The sequence below is a fragment of the Herpailurus yagouaroundi genome, unplaced genomic scaffold (genome assembly GCF_014898765.1).
Source record: "Herpailurus yagouaroundi ecotype Mexico unplaced genomic scaffold, PumYag 160, whole genome shotgun sequence".
NCBI lineage: Eukaryota > Metazoa > Chordata > Mammalia > Carnivora > Felidae > Herpailurus > Herpailurus yagouaroundi.
The window spans coordinates 13,902,048-13,919,911 of NW_024412401.1; the positions used below are offsets into that span (position 1 = coordinate 13,902,048).

Consider the following 17,864-nt stretch of genomic DNA (forward strand, 5'->3'; position numbering starts at 1 on the left):
TTAGGGTTGTAACCTGGGATCTAACACAGTCTGTACAATTTTATCAAGTACTTAATAAAATATGAATGTTCTTGAACAAATCAATGAATTAAAGGCAAATAGCGTAACTCATGCTCTAACACTAAATGAATACAAGTACAAAGCTAAAATGCACATAAACTACATGTTGAATATTCCACAGTCTCAAAAACCAACCCTTTTATGTGGATCCTGAGAAACTTAACAGAAGACCATGGGGGAGGAGAAGGGAAAAAAAAAGTTAAAGAGGGAGGGAGCCAAACCATAAGAGACTCTTAAAAACTGAGAATAAACTGAGGGTTGAAGGGGGGTGGGAGAGGGGAAAGTGGGTGATGGGCATTGAAGAGGGCACCTTTTGGTATGAGTACTGGGTGTTGTATGGAAACCCATTTAGCAATAAATTTCATATTAAAAAAAAAAAAAACAACCCTTTTATATGACCCGTACCTAGTGTTATAGTCAATTACTTCTTCATCTGGTTTCACAAATGTAGCATAGACCACCTGAAGGCTGGGATCAACCACCGTCACTTGCGTAAGTTCCAAACCTTTGGCTGTGTAGCCCTATCAAGGGGGAAATATTAAACTCATATATCATATTGAGTAAACATATTTTAACATCTAAGATATCTTAAAGGAGTACTTCTAACTAGAACATACAATTTAATCGTATTATTCAGATTTACTAACAAAAGCCAGTCAGTGGATCTGACAGTCTTGTAAAAGATGTTCCAAGCTTTAATTTTTTTCCTTAATGTTAGTAATATTTCTGCTAAGAAAATAATTTCATTTTCTGGGCTTAGTCTTTACAATTGCTTTCATTAGAGATCTGTGCTATCCAGGAGAGCCTTCTGTGATGATGAAATGTTCTACTGCTATGCTGTCTAATATGGCAGCTACTAGCCACAGGTGGCTACTTAGTATGCGAAATATGGCTAGTGTGACTGAGAACTTGAGTGTTATTATATTGGCTAATGCAGTTATAGATCTTGTTGAATGAAAAAAAGAAAAACTTTACCATAAATATCAATGTGGCACTGGAGAGGACAACATGCTAATATTTGATTTCAAAGCCTGAAGCAGCCTGAATTGTTTCCAGTTGAAGACCTAAGCTGGAAACTGAACAATGTCCTTCTCTATTTATTGTAATTCACTCTAAAATCCGCTCTCCAAATATAATAGAGGGAATAAAAACTTTATGTCTTGGTAGAGACAACCGTTCATGTGATGTTTGACACGTCCCACGTACATTCCCTTAGTGTATCTGATTCTTACTGTTACCGTGGAACGATTATTAACCCCATACTTGACAGAGTAAAACATCCATTATACCTGCTCCAGGGTGACAGGAGGGAAGCAGTGAAGCTTCCCAGGTCATACGATTCAGTTCTGTTTGTTCCCTACTTTCTCATATTGATTCTCAGATAAAGAAAAATCACCATAAATATTTTGCTGCCTCTATAAACAATAGTTTCTGAAAATTCGTTCAAGTTTTTATGCTGATGCTGGGGATAACAGTATTATTTGTAACATTTTCCACCTGCACAATTTCAGCAATTTGAGCAGGAGAAGCACCACTGGTGATAGATTAAGAAAAACTAATAAATAAAAAGAGACTCACGGACCAGTTCCTGGCCTCATTTCTTACTAAGTACAGGAATTCCCCCAAGTCATCTCTCCTGCACTTCAGTTGCTTCTGAAGATCGGTGAATTACACGCAGAACTATGTGGCCTCAAGAGAAAGCCCAGCCAAGTGATGTTACACACACCGTGCCAAGTGCTCCACAAGGATTTGGTTGTAATTACTGCAGTAAGAGAGAAAACACGGACGTACCACCTCACAGTTCACAGCAAATACACCATGATTGCCGTCGGGGGGCGGGGACTTGACAAAAGTCTTCACAAAGCCCTCTAGGTTTTCCTTTTGGTCATGAACGTGAAGCTGAAATAAACATTGCCAAATAAATTACCGGCTATTTCTGCAAGCACCATTAAGCTCATAAAAATTCCACCAACTAAAAATTAGCTTAATTAACCCTTTCAAATTCTTTCACATCTCTGGAGGCAGCAAGTCTGGTTCTGAAACAAGCAGCGGTCTGGGTGACAAGACCTACCTTGGCGACCTGACACCCGGCAGAGCCAAGGACACCTTCACAACAGCTGTACCGTGTTTCTGAGCCACCGAGGACTGCAAACCAATCAAAAAATAAAAATCAAATCAGGCAAACTTTATAAGGCAGAGTGGCTCACTCCCAGAGCATGTGTCTTATCTTACCCTCCAAGACCTGTAAGGACACTGTGCAAGTACTTGATGTTACTCCTCCCCATAGTCATGTTTTTGGATATTCATAATGAACAGGAAAAACAACTCCTGGAACAGAGTTCTTGTGGATTGCACTTTGAAGGTGAATTACAGTTACCAATGTCCTGAACACCTTCCACCCCCTTACTTCTCTTATTTTGCCCTGATCCCTCAGCTCTCCTCTGGCATCACCCCCTTATTCTGCTTGGACTTAACCTCAAGTATGTTTTCAACATCTTCCCCACTCCCTGACCTTTTCTTCCCCACTCCATGACCTTTTTACTCTGGCTGAGGGGCTCAAAGTACCACATTATCCCTTCCTATGTCTGAGTTGTTGATCTGATCCAAGAAACATCACCCAGTTATGTAGACTGAGACCATGACGCAGATGTCATCTCCAGCCTTGGCTGGACCTACCAAATCCTGATGCCCTCTTCTTCTGTATCTTCGCCCCAGTACTATGTACATTTTCACAGCTATAATCCCAGATCTTCCTATCTCTTACCCCAATCCCATAATCCAGCTCATCTGTTCCCATATCTACCTTAGCCCTTCTTCACTCTGGCCCAAGGTAATGTTCTCCCAACTGTTCCTATTACTTCCTTCTGTCTACAGTGGTTTCTGCATCAGTTTTCCTATAAAATGGGCTAGAATGATCTCCTTAAAGCACACATATTCATTTTATCACTTTCCTCAAGTCATTCCCTTGTTTATTACTGATCAAATGCAAATTTCTCAGGCTGGTGCTGAAGGCTCATGTTTAATCAGTCTTACATTACTCATCCAATCTTGACATCCCACAGCTTTCTCTTACCTTCTCCTGTGATAAGTAAAGAAGGCAGAGACCAGTATTAACAGAGCATCTGTTATAAGCCAGGACTTTGACATGTTAGCTCACTCAATTGCCACATAAAGCTCATTCTATGAAGGTGGAAACAAATGCTCAGAGAGCTTAAGTGACTTGCCCAAGGTCTCAGGGAAAGTTGATGTCAAAAGAGCCCCAAATCTCAGGTCTGCCAGTTCCAATGTCCTTGTTCTGTTCATTATGCTGTATGGTCTGGTTAGCCCTGATGGTCTATCTGCTACACTTACTCCTCTTCAGTACCTCCCCTTCTTTGTTCTACTCCTTCTGGAATTCATAGTCCCTCCACCTTCCAAAACTAAGCCCTCCATGCTCTCAACACTCAGGCCAAAGTTACCTGATTTATTATTTATCCATGTATTTATTCAGTCATTCAATCACACCCACTGTTCTCTTCTATTTTCTCCCGGCTTTATCTTCTTCATACTATTTATTACAATATCATTCACATTCATATCAATCTCTACATCAATAGTTCATCTGTCCACCCATCTCTCCAAATGTTTATTGACAGTCTATATGTATTAGGTACTATGCTAAGTGCTGGGGAGAACATAGGGAGAAAAAAAAGAATGGATGGTGGTCCTTCCAAAAGCTCACAGTCTTTTGGAGATGGCAGATAAACTAGTAGATCATTACAAAATGTAGTTAAGTGCTATGAAAGGAAGAGGCAGGATAGAAGAAGGCAGACCTATTTCAGACGGTGGGGTTGAGAAAGGACCTTGTGGAGGTACTACTGAAGCAGAGACACAAAGGATAAAAAGGAAACAGCCATGGCAAAAGCAGAGAGAATAATGGATAAGAAGGCTCCGGACAGGGGGTCAGTGTGATGTGAAAGTAACAATGGACAGGGGAGAAAATGGGGGGCAGAGACCAAGTCAGGCAGGGTCAGCAAGGTAACCAAAGGGTTTTAATCAAAGCAGGGCAGAGACAGGACCAGATATGTGATGTAAAAAATTACTCTCGAGTTTCTGGGGTGAAAAATAGACTGGGGGGGGGTGTGGGTAGATAGAGAAAAGGGTACAGTAGAAGCAGCGAGACTGGGAAGGACACTGCAGCAATTGGGGACTGAGATAGGGGTGATTTGGACCCAGACAGTGGCAGTAGAGGTAGAGAAGGGACAGGCTCAGACTACATTACTAAGGGATAATACCTAAGACATACACACTGCTAAGACAAAAAGGTGCGAAGACGAATGACAGCACCCAGGTTTTTGGTTTGAATAGGAAAAAAACCCAGCTGAGTGGATTGTAGCAAATTTATGGTGTTGCAGGCAAGATGGGGGCCGGTGGGGGAAGGAATCAACAGTTCATCTTCATTCAGGGCAGGGGCGGGGGTGGGGGCGGCAAGGAATGGAAGCTATTAACAAAGAAATGATTCTAATGCTGGCAGGTGCAAAGCAGGTGACATCAGGAGGCAGTTGACTAGTGTGAGGTCTTCCTGCATCCCCCTCACAGCCTGGGACTCCCCACACCAGTGGGCCACAAGGGTAGCGAGTGGTGGTCAGAAGTAGGTGCTTGTAATTCAAACTTCAGATTCGGTACAGTTTCTCTCGACTGGACTGCACCTGACAAATACAGTGAACTGAATACTTTATCGCACTTTTCTCTGAACAGCTCTGGCACTGGCTTGTCAAATAAATGAAGCAGAACTACCAAATACTTGCCTTTCTGAGTCAGCACTCGGCCAAAGTGGTAGTAGCATTCTTCTACCCTACTGTGTTTGCCTGTGGGAGTCACACCATATATTTTCCCACAACGACAACAGATCTTCCTAGAAGCTGAAACAAAATATGAAATTATTCATGAATACTTGGGGAGAAAAGGCAAATGAACCAAAATGCAGGGAATTAACTGCCTTTGCGTTCTTGATCACGCATGGATTACATGCCCACGGTTGACCGTGAGGTAACAGGGAATTTAGCAGGATTACCCAAAGCAATACTTGTAGGTGACCGGCTCCCGGCACCAGGGGTGCCTGTCTTCCAACAGGCATCCTGTCTGCCTCCAGATTCAGCCTAATGCCAGATAATTGTGGTTTTAGAGCCATAATTTGACTGTAGCCAACTTGATTAATTATCTACTTTTAGTACGTAGTAACTCCTGAAATAGGACATATGTCTTCCTTATTATCCCCTTTAAACATGGAGGGGCCTGCATGCTTATTAAGTCATTGAGAGTAGATCTGGGCTTTTCACTAGACCCATTTGTGAACATTGGTTTTCAGTGATAATCCTCAAATTGGTTCTGATGATGATGGCAACTCTTAGTTGCAGTCTATTATGAGCCTCTGAGGCAGGTACTGTGCCGAGCACTTCGCATGCATGCCTGTAACTGATTCTCACAACGACCTGAGGGGGTAGCTGTATGACCCAGATTTGGGAAAACCAAGGCTGGAGGGAAAACCAACAACCAAATGCAGGTTTCCCTTCCTCCTTCAGAGCCTCTGTTCTTAACTGGGTCAAGGGTTGAAAAAATAAAAAAAAAGGTAACTCAAACGGCAAAGACAATAACGAGAAAAATTCTAAAGATACAAAAGATAAATATTTTCTAGTCATTGAAAAAAATATTTTTAAATGTTTATTTATTTTGAGAGAGCAAGTGAGAGAGCATGAGCAGGGGAGGAGCAGAGAGAGAGGGAGAGAGTGAATCCCAAGCAGGATCTGCACTGTCAGTGAGGAGTCCGATGGAGGGCTCGATCCCATGAACCATGAAACTATAACCTGAGTTGAAACCAAGAGTCAGATGCTTACCTCACTGAGCCACCCAGGCACCCAGAAAAATATTTCTAAAATTCCATTTCCAACTCCAATGGACTTAAGGTTTGACAGCTGGGATATTAAATATTCTCTCTTTCTTCTTGGTGGAAGGAATGAATTTTAACTATGCCTAGTATTTAGAGAAAATGTAAAATAGTAACACTAATTGTAAATCTTTTTTATAAGAATTTCTAATTAAAGGATAGGAAGTATTCAAAACTGACACTACATATGAATAGTTGGTAGGAGTAGGGACTCTAGAATCAGACTCCTTGGGTTCAAATCCTGGCTCTCCTACTTATTTTCAGAGTGACCTTTGACAAGTCATTTGACCTCTGTGGGCTTCAATTTCCTCATTTGTGTGAATGGAGGTAATGCTAGTACTTACCTGAAATGATTATTAATATTTAATAAATTAAGAAAATAAACTTCTAACACAATGGAAATGAAGTGGAAAGGGAAATAATCCTTTTAGTGTTCCAGCCTTAGCATGTAGCAAGGATCATTTTCAGTCCCATACACTTACTGTCATTTAGAAGAGCTTTGGTCATGCCCGGGTTTAAAAGAATACTTCCTGGTTTTTCAGGGCTGGGTTGTGGATAGTCATTTTCATGTAACTGTTCTTCCGTTAGAAGGTAGTCTTGCAGATGTCTGTAGAGAACAATTCCTGTGAGTGCTAAGAAAAAAAGAAGTGTGGTTCAATAAAATTTAAATAACATGTTTTAAGGTAGTGGTAAGGTTAGAGTCTACTAACCCTTTCAGATATGGAAAGCTCAAATGCTGATTAACATTAAGTAAGGAAGTAGTCTAAAAAAACCAAAGTCTTCATATCCTTTGACCTATAGATATGTAGATACTGATTGCTCTCTGCATCATCTGAGGTCCTATACTACGGCTAAGAGAGGGGGAAGTAAGAATCCCATCATTAATAGCCAGCGCATATTAAGCATGCCAAAAACTATCGCCAGGACTTTGAACTTTATATTAACCCAGAAGCGAAAACCTATTGACCTCATTTTTACAGACAAAGAAAATGAGGCTCAGAGAAATGAGGGCACATGACCAAGGTTACACAACACAATTAATACACAAACTCAGATCTTCTGACTCCAAATCATGCTTATTGATTCTTAATAAACACTGAGATAAGCAGAGTACAGAAGCTTACAAGCAGGAAACATGGTAACTCTCACAAGGGCAAAACGCTCAAGTTCAAGGATCTCTTTCCAACATCACTGACCCAACCCCTCACATGAATGGATTCCTAAAATTTCTCCTCAGATGTTATTTAAAATTCTGGCAGAATTTGCTACACTATCTTTGGCAAACCCTTTTGTACAAAAAAGAATTCTTCTGTGTGAGAAATATTAGGAGATTCTAGAAGCACCTGCTTTGTTTCAGACAAGTACTTAGAGGACAAGACAGGTGCTACCATCTGGTTTTATTCAAAATACGACCAAAATCAAGTAACACTTTTTCTTTAGCTTTTTGATCCTGGGAGTTTGTTACTAATGCAGACTTGGAGGCTGTTCCCAGACATCCTGAATCAGAATCCGCACTTGAACAAGATTTCCAGGTCATTCCATGCATGTTAAGTTTGAGAAGCACTACTCTCACTGACTGGATAGGTATTAAGTATCCCCTCCCACCACTCTTCAAAAAGGAGGCTGAGAATTCAAATACTGCCTAAGTAGAGCCCATTTTTTCATCTATTTATACGAATTTTTAAAAAGGCTATTAAATATTCAGTCTGCAGATGATCCTTCATAAACACAAGTTTATTTATTCATTTATTTTCATGTCCATTCTCTGAAAGAGAGAACGAGTGGGGAGGGGCAGAGAGAGAGGGAGACACAGAATCTGAAGCAGGCTCCAGGCTCTGAGTTGTCAGCACAGAGCCTGACGCAGGACTTGAACTCACAAACTGTGAGATCATGACCTGAGCTGAAATTGGACGCTTAACTGACTGAGCCACCCAGGCGCCCCAACACAATAGTTTACTAATTGCCATCACACCACATTTACTTCTCCTTTAAGGTAACAAGGACAAGAGTCTGTCAACATTGCACCAAACTTACCACTTTTCTTTTCATTCTTTTTCAATCCAGTTGTTTTATCGTTGTTATTGCTTCCAGGGACACCTAAAACATACAAGAACTCTTCTTCTGAGACAATGAATTATTTTTGTCTGCTTTATAAAAAAGTATAAAACATGAGAAAGGTCCACAGCACAGTGAAGTCCTTATTTTTACCTTAAAATAGGCACCCAACATGGGAGACCAAACTACTTCATAACCAATGCTAAGTTGGGAAAAATGGTAATTTGTGAAATAATTAGATCAGGACTTTGTATTTTCTAAAGCTACTATATTCTGTGTATTGGTTAGAGTATGTCTAAATATGAGTCAATGAGTTTTACATCATTACTGACTATAACTCTCACAATTTGCAAACCATTTCCATTTCATTGCAGATATCCAAATGTGTACTTAGACTTCTATGTTCAGTATCTTTATGCTGTATTTAATACGAAGAGAAGGGGGGGAGTGAGAATACCATGAAAACACTAAAACAAGAGACCCTGTATATTGTTTTCTTATTATTTCAATTTTTATTTTATTAGGTTTTTTGTTCTACTTCCAGTGTAGTTAGCATAGTGTTTTATTAGTTTCAGGTGTACAATATAGTGATTCAACAATTCCATACATCACCCAGTGCTCATTGCGATAAGTGTATTCTTAATCCCCCTCGCCAGTTTATCCCATCCCCCACTCTCTTCCCCTCTGGTACCCATCAGTTTGTTCTCTATAGTTAAGAGTATGTTCTTTGATTTGTCTTTTTTTTCCTTTGTTCTTTTTTTCCATTTTTCTTTTAATGTTTATTCTTGAGAGGGAGAGAGAGGGAGAGAGAGAGAAAAGAGAACATGAGCGGGGGAGGGGCAGAGAGAGAAGGAGACACAGAACCTGAAGCAGGCTCCAGGCTCTGAGCTGTCAGCACAGAGATGAACTGCAAGATCATGACCTAAGCAGAAGTTGGACGCTTAACCAACTAAGCCACCCAGGTGTCTCTCATTCGTTGTTTCTTAATTTACCGATGAGTGAGATCATATGGTGTCTTTCTTTGACTTACTGTGCTTGGCATTATATACTCTAGATCCATCTTTGTTGCAAATGGCAAGCAAGATTTCATTCTTTTATATGGCTGAGAAATATTCCATTGTGTGTATATGTATGTGCATATATATGTATACACACACCTCTATCTATATACATCTTCTTTATCCATCATCTACTGATGGACACTTGGGCTGCCTCCATAATTTGGCTGTTGTAAATAAAGCTGCAATAAACAGGTTTATTTACACCTGTAAATAAACAGGTGTGCATACAGCCTTCTGAATTAGTGTTTTCATATTCTTTGGGTAAATAAATACCCAGTAGTGGGATTACTGGGTCACATGGTAGTTCTATTTTTAAGTTTTTGAGGGCCCTCCACACTGCTGTCCACAGAGGCTGTACCAGTTCACACACCACATCCTCACCAACACTTGTTTCTTGTGTTGTTGATTGTAACCACTGTCAGGTGTGAGGTGATATCTCATTGTCGTTTTGATTTTATTTCCCTGAAGAGGAGTTATGTTGAACATCTTTTCATGTGTCTATTGGCCATCTATAGGTCTCCTTTCAAGAAATGTCTGTTCTTGAGACCTTGTATATTGTAACACAGGTATTCAAGTCTATTTCAAGTGCTGTACATAAAAAAATGCCATAGGGGCGCCTGGGTGGCTCATTTAGTTGAACATCTGACTCTTGATTCTGGCTCAGGTCATGATCCCAGGGTTATGGGATCAAGCCCCGTGTCAGGCTCCACACTGAGTGTGGAACATGCTTATGATTCTCTCTCCCCCCCTCTGCCTCTCTCCCCTGCTCATGCTCTTTACTATAAAATTTAACATTAAAAAAAATGGTTTAAATGCCATAAATTATCAAATTTTTATATTCTTGAAATTAAAATAGCATTTCTAAGCATGACACAAAACCCAGAAACCAAAAAGCAAGACATTAATTACACTTTTATTTATATATATATATTTTTAAATGTTTATTTATTTTTGACAGAGAGAGAGAGAGAGAGAGAGAGAAAGAGAGAGAGAGAGACAGAGACAGAGACAAAGCATGAGCATGTGAAGGGCAGAGAGAGGAAACACAGAATCCAAAGCAGGTTCCAGGTTCTGAGCTGTCAGCACAGAGGATGATGTGGGGCTCAAACCCACAAATCGGAGATCATGACCTGAGCCGAAGTCAGATGCTTAACCAACTGAGCCATGCAGGTGCCCCTAACTGAACTTCTAAAATAGCTTCTAGGGGTACCTGCGTGGCTCAGATGGTTAAACGTCTGACCCTTGATTTGCCTTAGGACATGATCTCGCGGTTCATGGGATAGAGCCCTGCACCAGGATTCTGTCTTCCTCTCTCTGCTCCTCCCCTGCTTGCATGCACGTGCACACGTGCTCTCTCTCTCTCTCTCTCTCTCTCTCAAAACAAACATTAAAAAATAGAAAAAAGTAAAAGCTTTATTATTACAAACTTCACAAATAAGGCTGAAGTACCAGTGAGTGACAAACTGAGGAAAACATTTGAAGCCCATTAAAAGGGGATATGCGAAAGGTTGTTGCAGATGAATAGGCTGATAATAAAAGGGGACAGAAAGATGCAAAAAGGCAATTTAAATTGAGATAGATAAAAGGAAGATCTTCAACCTTATAATAATAATAAAAAGCTAAAATAATTTCATTTCTGGTCTATACTTTCACACTCCAGAACGGGATAAATGAGGAACTTTTCCAAGGTGTGAGGAAAAAGCTTATACTCCTACCCTATTAGTGGGGAATGTAAACAGCAAATGTTTTCTGGAGGCAGTTAGCAATATTTACCCATTTTAAACATGCAGACCTTTTCTGCTAGCTACTCTGTGCACAGGGATTTATGTTAAGGATACATAGGCTCTAGTATGAGGAAATGTTTGAGTTCACACTCCATTAATCACAGAACGTAAGGTAGAAAAAACATGTAAGCCACTTAGATACTCAGTGCGTGTGTTTCTTCTGTATTCTACACTCTACACAATGGAATATCAGTACTACAGGTCTGTACAACAGAGTATCATGTAGTCATTAAAATGTAAGATACAGATCTGGATGTTAACACACATTCTAGATCAACTGATGAAAGATTTCTAGGATACTTTATTCAGTGAAAAAAGTTAGAGCATACACCAAATGACTGCATTCATCTCAATTATTAAAATTACATATATTTCTGTAGTCATTATGGAAGGGTCTATATAAAAAATTTGGAATAAAGTTGTCTTTGGCTGTTTTGTTTTTTTTTTAATGTTTTTCTGTATTATTTGAATCCATGCTATGTATTCTCGAATACCCCCAAGGAAACAAAATTGGGGGTAGGATTACCCCCAAGCAAACAAAACTGGCTCTTGAGGAATAAAGAAAAAAAATCATAGATATTACAATGGTATGTGGCTTTCCAAAACTCAGCCTTACCCAACAAAATATTATTAATATTATTCCTTAAGTACTTAATACTACTGGAGGTTGGGGGTGGGGGTGGTAGAAAAAACAATGTCTGAAAAAGATCTTAGGGGGGCAGTAATGAAAAAAAAAAGAGCTGAGAAATACTATTTCACATGGAATGAGTTACTTTTATAACTAGAAACCAAATTTAATTATATCCATGATAACTGCTCTCAAGGAGTTATATTCATATGTCTAATTTCAAATCTAATTTGTTATTTTCAACCAAAAATCCCACTTGCATGTTCTACTCAAGAGAATATTTTTAAACTATGTTTCATTGAATACCTAAAAACGACCCTGCTAATGAAAAAAAACATGTTTAATGTCAGGTGTTGATCACAAGTTTTTATCCTATCACTTGATTAATTATAAAGAAATTACCTTGATCTCTCAGTTTCTTAAGAGTATTTATCGCTATGTTCACATACATATTTCTACTGCCACAGCGTTCATAAATGGCCTTTTCTTCTATTTTAGCCTAGACCATGAAGTGAATAATAAAAGATATTAAATCTCAAGATGATGGATAATAAATGTTTACAATATAATGGAATAAATATGGCAAAATATAACTCAAGGGATGGGGGAAAATGGCACAAATAAAAAGCAACTTATTTTACATTTTTCTGTTTATGGCTTTTGAGAGGAAAGAAAAAAAATTATCCCATGAATCAAATCGAGGAACTAGATACTTCTCTTCACAAACTAAAACCACAGTATAGAGTACAAAAATCCTACAGTGCATATTCATTTGATTCTCAAAGCAAGCCTCTAATGTATCAAAGGTGCTTATTATTATTCTCGTTTGAGGAACAAAGGTTCAAGGGGGGAGAGAGAGGATAAAGAGGACAGAGAGGAGACAGAGAATCCCAAGCAGGCTCCATGGCCAGCGCAGAGTCTGATGCAGGTCTCAATCTCATGAACTGTGAGGTCATGACCCAAGTTGAAATCAAGAGTGAGACACCCAGGTGCCCCAGTAATCAATATTTTTATGCTAGGATTCATGAAAATCCTAAAGGTCAGTAAAAGAAAACAAATGGATAAAAAATGACAGAAACCAGTAAGGGTAATATAATGATAACATTATATTAATGCTTTATTGGTCACCTAGTATGTGCAGATTTGGTAGAATAGTCATTAAATGTTTTCTCAGTCTTCATTGTGAATCAGTGAGAATGGGTGCCATCATGACTAACTTGTATGAGGCTCAAGAAAAAGTAGATATCTTACTGTTGCAGAGCTAGTAAATGAATCCAGGAGTGACCAAACGTCAAAGCCAAGATTCTTCTCACTACACTAAACTTCACAGAGATAAAGCCATGGGGGGGTTGGGGAGAGGAGAGAAGAAAAGCAAATTGAAATAATAAAGGATAACATGTCTCTGTAACAGGCTGCTTTTTTTGTCTGTCTTTGCATTGCCATTATTCTTCAACCAGTATAGAATCCTGGAGGAGACAGACTTCCGGAATGGCTGAACAAGAACGTTCATGAACTCACCTTCCCATAAAAATAATTAAAATACTGGCAAAACAACTAAAGTAACCATTTCAAAACTCTGAAAATTAACCAAAGCCACAGAACAAACTGAGAATTACTTAAGAGAAACTACTGAACCTCGGTAAGACAATGGAGTCTATACCATTTTAGCTTGAGGGTTTTCCCATTACCCACTTCCCACCTGCCAGCTTAATGCCATAGTGATAAAAAGTTGGCAGCCTGGTAGCCAACAGAGAGGATGGACTTCTTTTACAGCTACACTAAAAACATCATCCCCAGAACACAGACAATATTATGTCTGAATAAGCAGCTCCCTGGAAAATCTATTCTCAAGGTGTTGTGGGTATTTGAGTCAGAACTCAGCTCATGGTGGGGGCGGGGGGACCCTATTGCCTGGGTGCTACTAAAACAATAGCAACTGGGTGGCAAGATGACAGCCACCTAGGGTTATGATTTCTTGTTGGGCAAACAGGAACCTGGCCAGGAATTTTAATTTTTTAATGTTTTTAATGTTTATTTTTTTGACAGAGAGAGAGAGAGAGCAGGGGAAGGGCAGAGAGACTGGGAGACCCAGAATCCAAAGCAGGCTCCAGGCTCTGAGCTGTCAGCACAGAGCCTGCAATGTGGGGCTCGAACTTACCAACTGTGAGATCATGACCTGAGCTGAAGTCGGAAGCTCAACTAAGCCACCCCAAACCTGGCCAGGAATCTAAAAAACATTTTGGAGACCTAGGTGACCACAAAAAACTTTGAAAGGTCCTGACATATTCCTGGAGCTTAAAAGGTGGCCCGGCAAAGACCTGGGAAAAGATAAGGCCCTACTCACTCACTAGTGGCTGTTCTTGAAGCCCTGGAACAAGGACGTAAAAGCTAAGTCTGGCTGTCAACCTAAGTTTTAAGGCACTTCTTCTCACATAGATTCCCCCTGGCAAAGGGAGGAAGACATACAGACAAGGCATTTAAGGGAATTTTCTAACCCGTCATTGGCAAACAAGTAGATTATGCTGACAGAGGGTGATCCTTTTGAAGGAGGCCTTAAAACAAAAATTAAAGGCAAGAACTTAAAAATGCTACTGGAGAACTCAGTGGCCGTACACTGAAAGGAATACAGAATCTACAAAATTAGTTCAGTAAAGTCACTAAACAAGTAAGTAGCAACAAGAAAAACCAAAACCTAGCAACAAAACAAAAATGTACCTGAAACCAGTTATTATTTAATCATACAGTTTGTAACAAAAAAATTATGAGTTATGTAAAGAAACAAAAAAGTGTACCTCATACAGAATAAAAACCAGCCAAGAGAAAATGTCCCTGAGAAAGTCCACATTTTGGACTTTAAGTACAAAGACTTTGTAAATAGGTTTTAGAAATGAAAGAAACTATGTTTAAAGAAGCAAAGAAAATGGGGTCTTACCACATGGACAACATGAATAAAGAGAAATTTTAAAAACAAAAAGTTTTTAGGAATTCTGGAGCTGAAAAGTATAAAAATTTTTATCAGTACTCTAGGGGGTCCACAACAGATACACTAGATGGTTATTTGAATTCACATGAGAATTAATATTGGTAAATATAACTTTATAGGAAAATATCGAAGAATATATGTGTTCGTATGTAATCATTTTCTCCTGTTTTAACAATGGCATAGAGCAGTAATTACAAAATTGTGTTGATAGGCTTATATAATGTTATAATCCATATAATAATAATAATGGTATAAAGAAGGGGGTAGGAAACATATACTGGAACAAAATTTTTATAGGCTATTGAAATGAAGGCAGTTTTAATCTGAATTAGATTGTTTTAAATTAAAATGGTAAGTGTAATCCTAAAGGCAAAAAGTAAGACAGTAACTAAAAAAATATAGCCAAAGAAATGACATGGGCATTTAAATGATACACTAGAAAATATCTATATAACACAAAAGAAAGCACTAATTATAGAGAAAATAAAAAGACACAAGACATCTAGAAAACAAATAGCAAACACATGATGTAAATCCTCTTATTGGTCAGTACTTACTAAATGTTAATTGATTAAATACTCCAACTGAGGGAAGAGACTGGAAGAATCATGAAAAATATGTAACTCTACACTGTATACAAGGTAGACACTTTAGATCTTTAAGTATTATCTGCACCCCACATGGGGCTCAAACTTACAACCCCAAGATCAAGAGTTGCATGCTCTACCAACTGAGCCAGCCAGTCACCTCTAGATAGACACTTTAGAGTCAAAGACCAAACAGGTTGAAAGTAAAGGAGAAAAAAAGATGTACTTTGTAAATAGTAAAATATATGTGAAGTGGCTATGCTAGTATAAGACAAAGTAGATTTTTAAAACAAAAGTTGTTACTAGAGACAAAGACATAATGATAAGAGCCAATCCATCAGGGAGACATAACAATTATTAACAAATATGCATCTAATAACAGAGCAGCAAAATATAGAAAGCAGCAGCTGACAGAACTCAAGTGACAAATAACAATTCAATATTAAGAATGGATACCTAAAGTTTCTCTCTTCTCCAACCATCCAAGATGCTGAAAGGAAGGAATGTCATGGAGAGGAAGGTGGCCTGGTGCCTGCTGTTGTGAAGAAGCAGGAGGCCAAGAATTTAGTCAATCCCATTTGATAAAAGGCCCAAGAATTTTGGCATCAGATGGGACATTCAGCCTAAAAGGGACTCACCCACTTTGTCAAATGGCCTTGCTACATCTAGCTGCAGCAGCAAAGGGTTATTCTCTATGAACGTTTAAAAGTGCCACCTGTGATTAGCCAGTTCACCCAGGGCTTGGACCACCAAACAGCTACTCAACTGCTTAAACTGGCCCACAAATACAGACTAGAGATAAAGCAAGAGAAGAAGCATAGATTGTTGGCCCAGGCTGAGAAGAAAGCTGCTGGCAAAGGGGATGTCCCCACTAAGAGGCTGCCCATCCTGTGAGCTGGGGTTAATACTGTTACCACCTTAGTGGAGACAAAGAAGGCTCAGCTGGTAGTGATTGCACATGATGTGGACCCCATTGAGCTGGTTGTCTTCCTGCCTGACATGTGTCCTAAGATGGGGGTTCCCTAGTGCATTATCAAGGGGAAGGCCAGGCTGGGTTGTCTGGTTCACAGGAAGACTTGTACCACTGTCACCTTCACACAGGTTAAGTCAGAAGACAAAGGAGGTCTGGCTAAGCAGGTGGAAGCCATCAGGACCAATTGAAAAGACAGATATGATGAAATCCACCCCCACTGGGGAGGCAATGTCCTGGGTCCAAAGTCTGGCTTGCATCGCCAAGTTGGAAAAGGCAAAGGTTAAAGAAATGGCCACCCAACTGGGCTAAATGGATGCTGAATTTTCTGTACATAAAGCAATAAAAAGTTCTCTTTCAGCCAGTGTCAAAATAAAAAAAAAAAAAGAATGGAGACCTCTGTACCATACTTCAATAATGGAAACAAGTCAAATGGTGAAGAAAATAAAATATTTCAACAACACTATGAATCAACTATACCTAGAAGACATCTATAGAACGCTCTGTGCAACAATAGCAGAATATATAATGCCTCTCAAGCAGATACAGAACATTTTCCAGAACAGATCATGTGTTAGGCCATAAAATAATGCTCAATAAATTTAAAAGGATTTAAATCACAGAAAATATGTTCTCTGATCACAATGGTATTAGATTATAAGTCAACAACAGGAAATTTGGGAAATCCACAAATGTGTGGAAATTACACAGTGGGGCAAAGAAGAAATCACAAACGAGATTTAAAAATTGAGATGCCGTTGAAAAAAATTAAAAAAAAAAAAAAAAGGGGGTGCCTGGGTGGCGCAGTCGGTTAAGCATCCTACTTCAGCCAGGTCACGATCTCGCGGTCCGTGGGTTCGAGCCCCGCGTCAGGCTCTGGGCTGATGGCTCAGAGCCTGGAGCCTGTTTCCGATTCTGTGTCTCCCTCTCTCTCTGCCCCTCCCCCGTTCATGCTCTGTCTCTCTCTGTCCCAAAAATAAACGTTGAAAAAAAATTAAAAAAAAAAAAATTGAGATGCATTTAAATGGAAACACAACATACCAAACCTTTTGATTAGAGAATAATTCCTATTGTAAATGGCTTTACTAAAAATAAAATGGAAATTAAAAACTTTGCCTTCCATCTTAAGAAACTGTAATTTTACTAGTAAACCAAACCCAAGGAAAGCAGGAAAGAAATGATAATGAGTAGAAATAAATGAAATGAAGAATTTTCTAAAATAGAGATAACTAAAAAAGCAAAAGTTGGTTCTTTGAAAAGGTCAACAACATTGACAAAACTTTGGCTAGGCTAAGAAAAAAGAAATAAGACTCAAATTACTAAAATCAGTAATGGAAGAGAAGGCATCACCACACAATTCACAGAAATAAAAAGAATGATAAAGAAATACTATGAACAAATATATACCAATGTATTATAAAATTTAGATGACATGTGAAATTTTAGAAAGATAAAACCTCATGAAATTGACTCAAGAGTAGACCTAGGAGATGAATTGGTAATTAAAAAAATATCCACAAGCCCAGACCTCATTGATGAATTCCCCTAAACATTTAAACAAGATTAAAAAAAAAAAAAAGGAATAGTAACCATTCATAAGATCTTCCAAAAATTAAAAAAGGGAACATTTTACATCTCATTCTATTAGGTCAATATAACCCTGAGACTCCAAAAAAAGAATAAGTTACTACAAGCAAAGAAAGCTACAATGTCCATCACTAGAATAAAGAAAATGTGGTACCACAATAAAGTATTATTCAGCTGCCAAAAAGAATGAAATTCTGATATGTGCTACAACATGAATGAACTATGG

General features: G+C 38.9%; 1 protein-coding gene and 1 pseudogene across 2 annotated transcripts in view; one reads left to right on the forward strand and one right to left on the reverse strand.

The window, feature by feature from the left end:
- Positions 1-17,864, reverse strand: part of LOC121034542 (RNA exonuclease 1 homolog) — a 41,437-nt gene that overhangs the window by 9,325 nt on the left and 14,248 nt on the right. The window contains exons 6-12 of one of the 2 annotated variants that reach the window (XM_040481415.1): positions 11,914-12,010; positions 8,018-8,080; positions 6,466-6,615; positions 4,848-4,961; positions 2,132-2,205; positions 1,852-1,959; positions 466-581 (exon numbers count right to left, since the gene is read on the reverse strand). In XM_040481415.1, coding sequence (XP_040337349.1) covers positions 466-581; positions 1,852-1,959; positions 2,132-2,205; positions 4,848-4,961; positions 6,466-6,615; positions 8,018-8,080; positions 11,914-12,010 — 722 coding nt within the window. Of the gene's footprint in view, positions 1-465; positions 582-1,851; positions 1,960-2,053; positions 2,206-4,847; positions 4,962-6,465; positions 6,616-8,017; positions 8,081-11,913; positions 12,011-17,864 lie in introns of both variants that reach the window. The other variant, XM_040481414.1, reaches the window with a different exon arrangement.
- LOC121034461 (60S ribosomal protein L7a-like) lies at positions 12,580-16,363 on the forward strand (annotated as a pseudogene).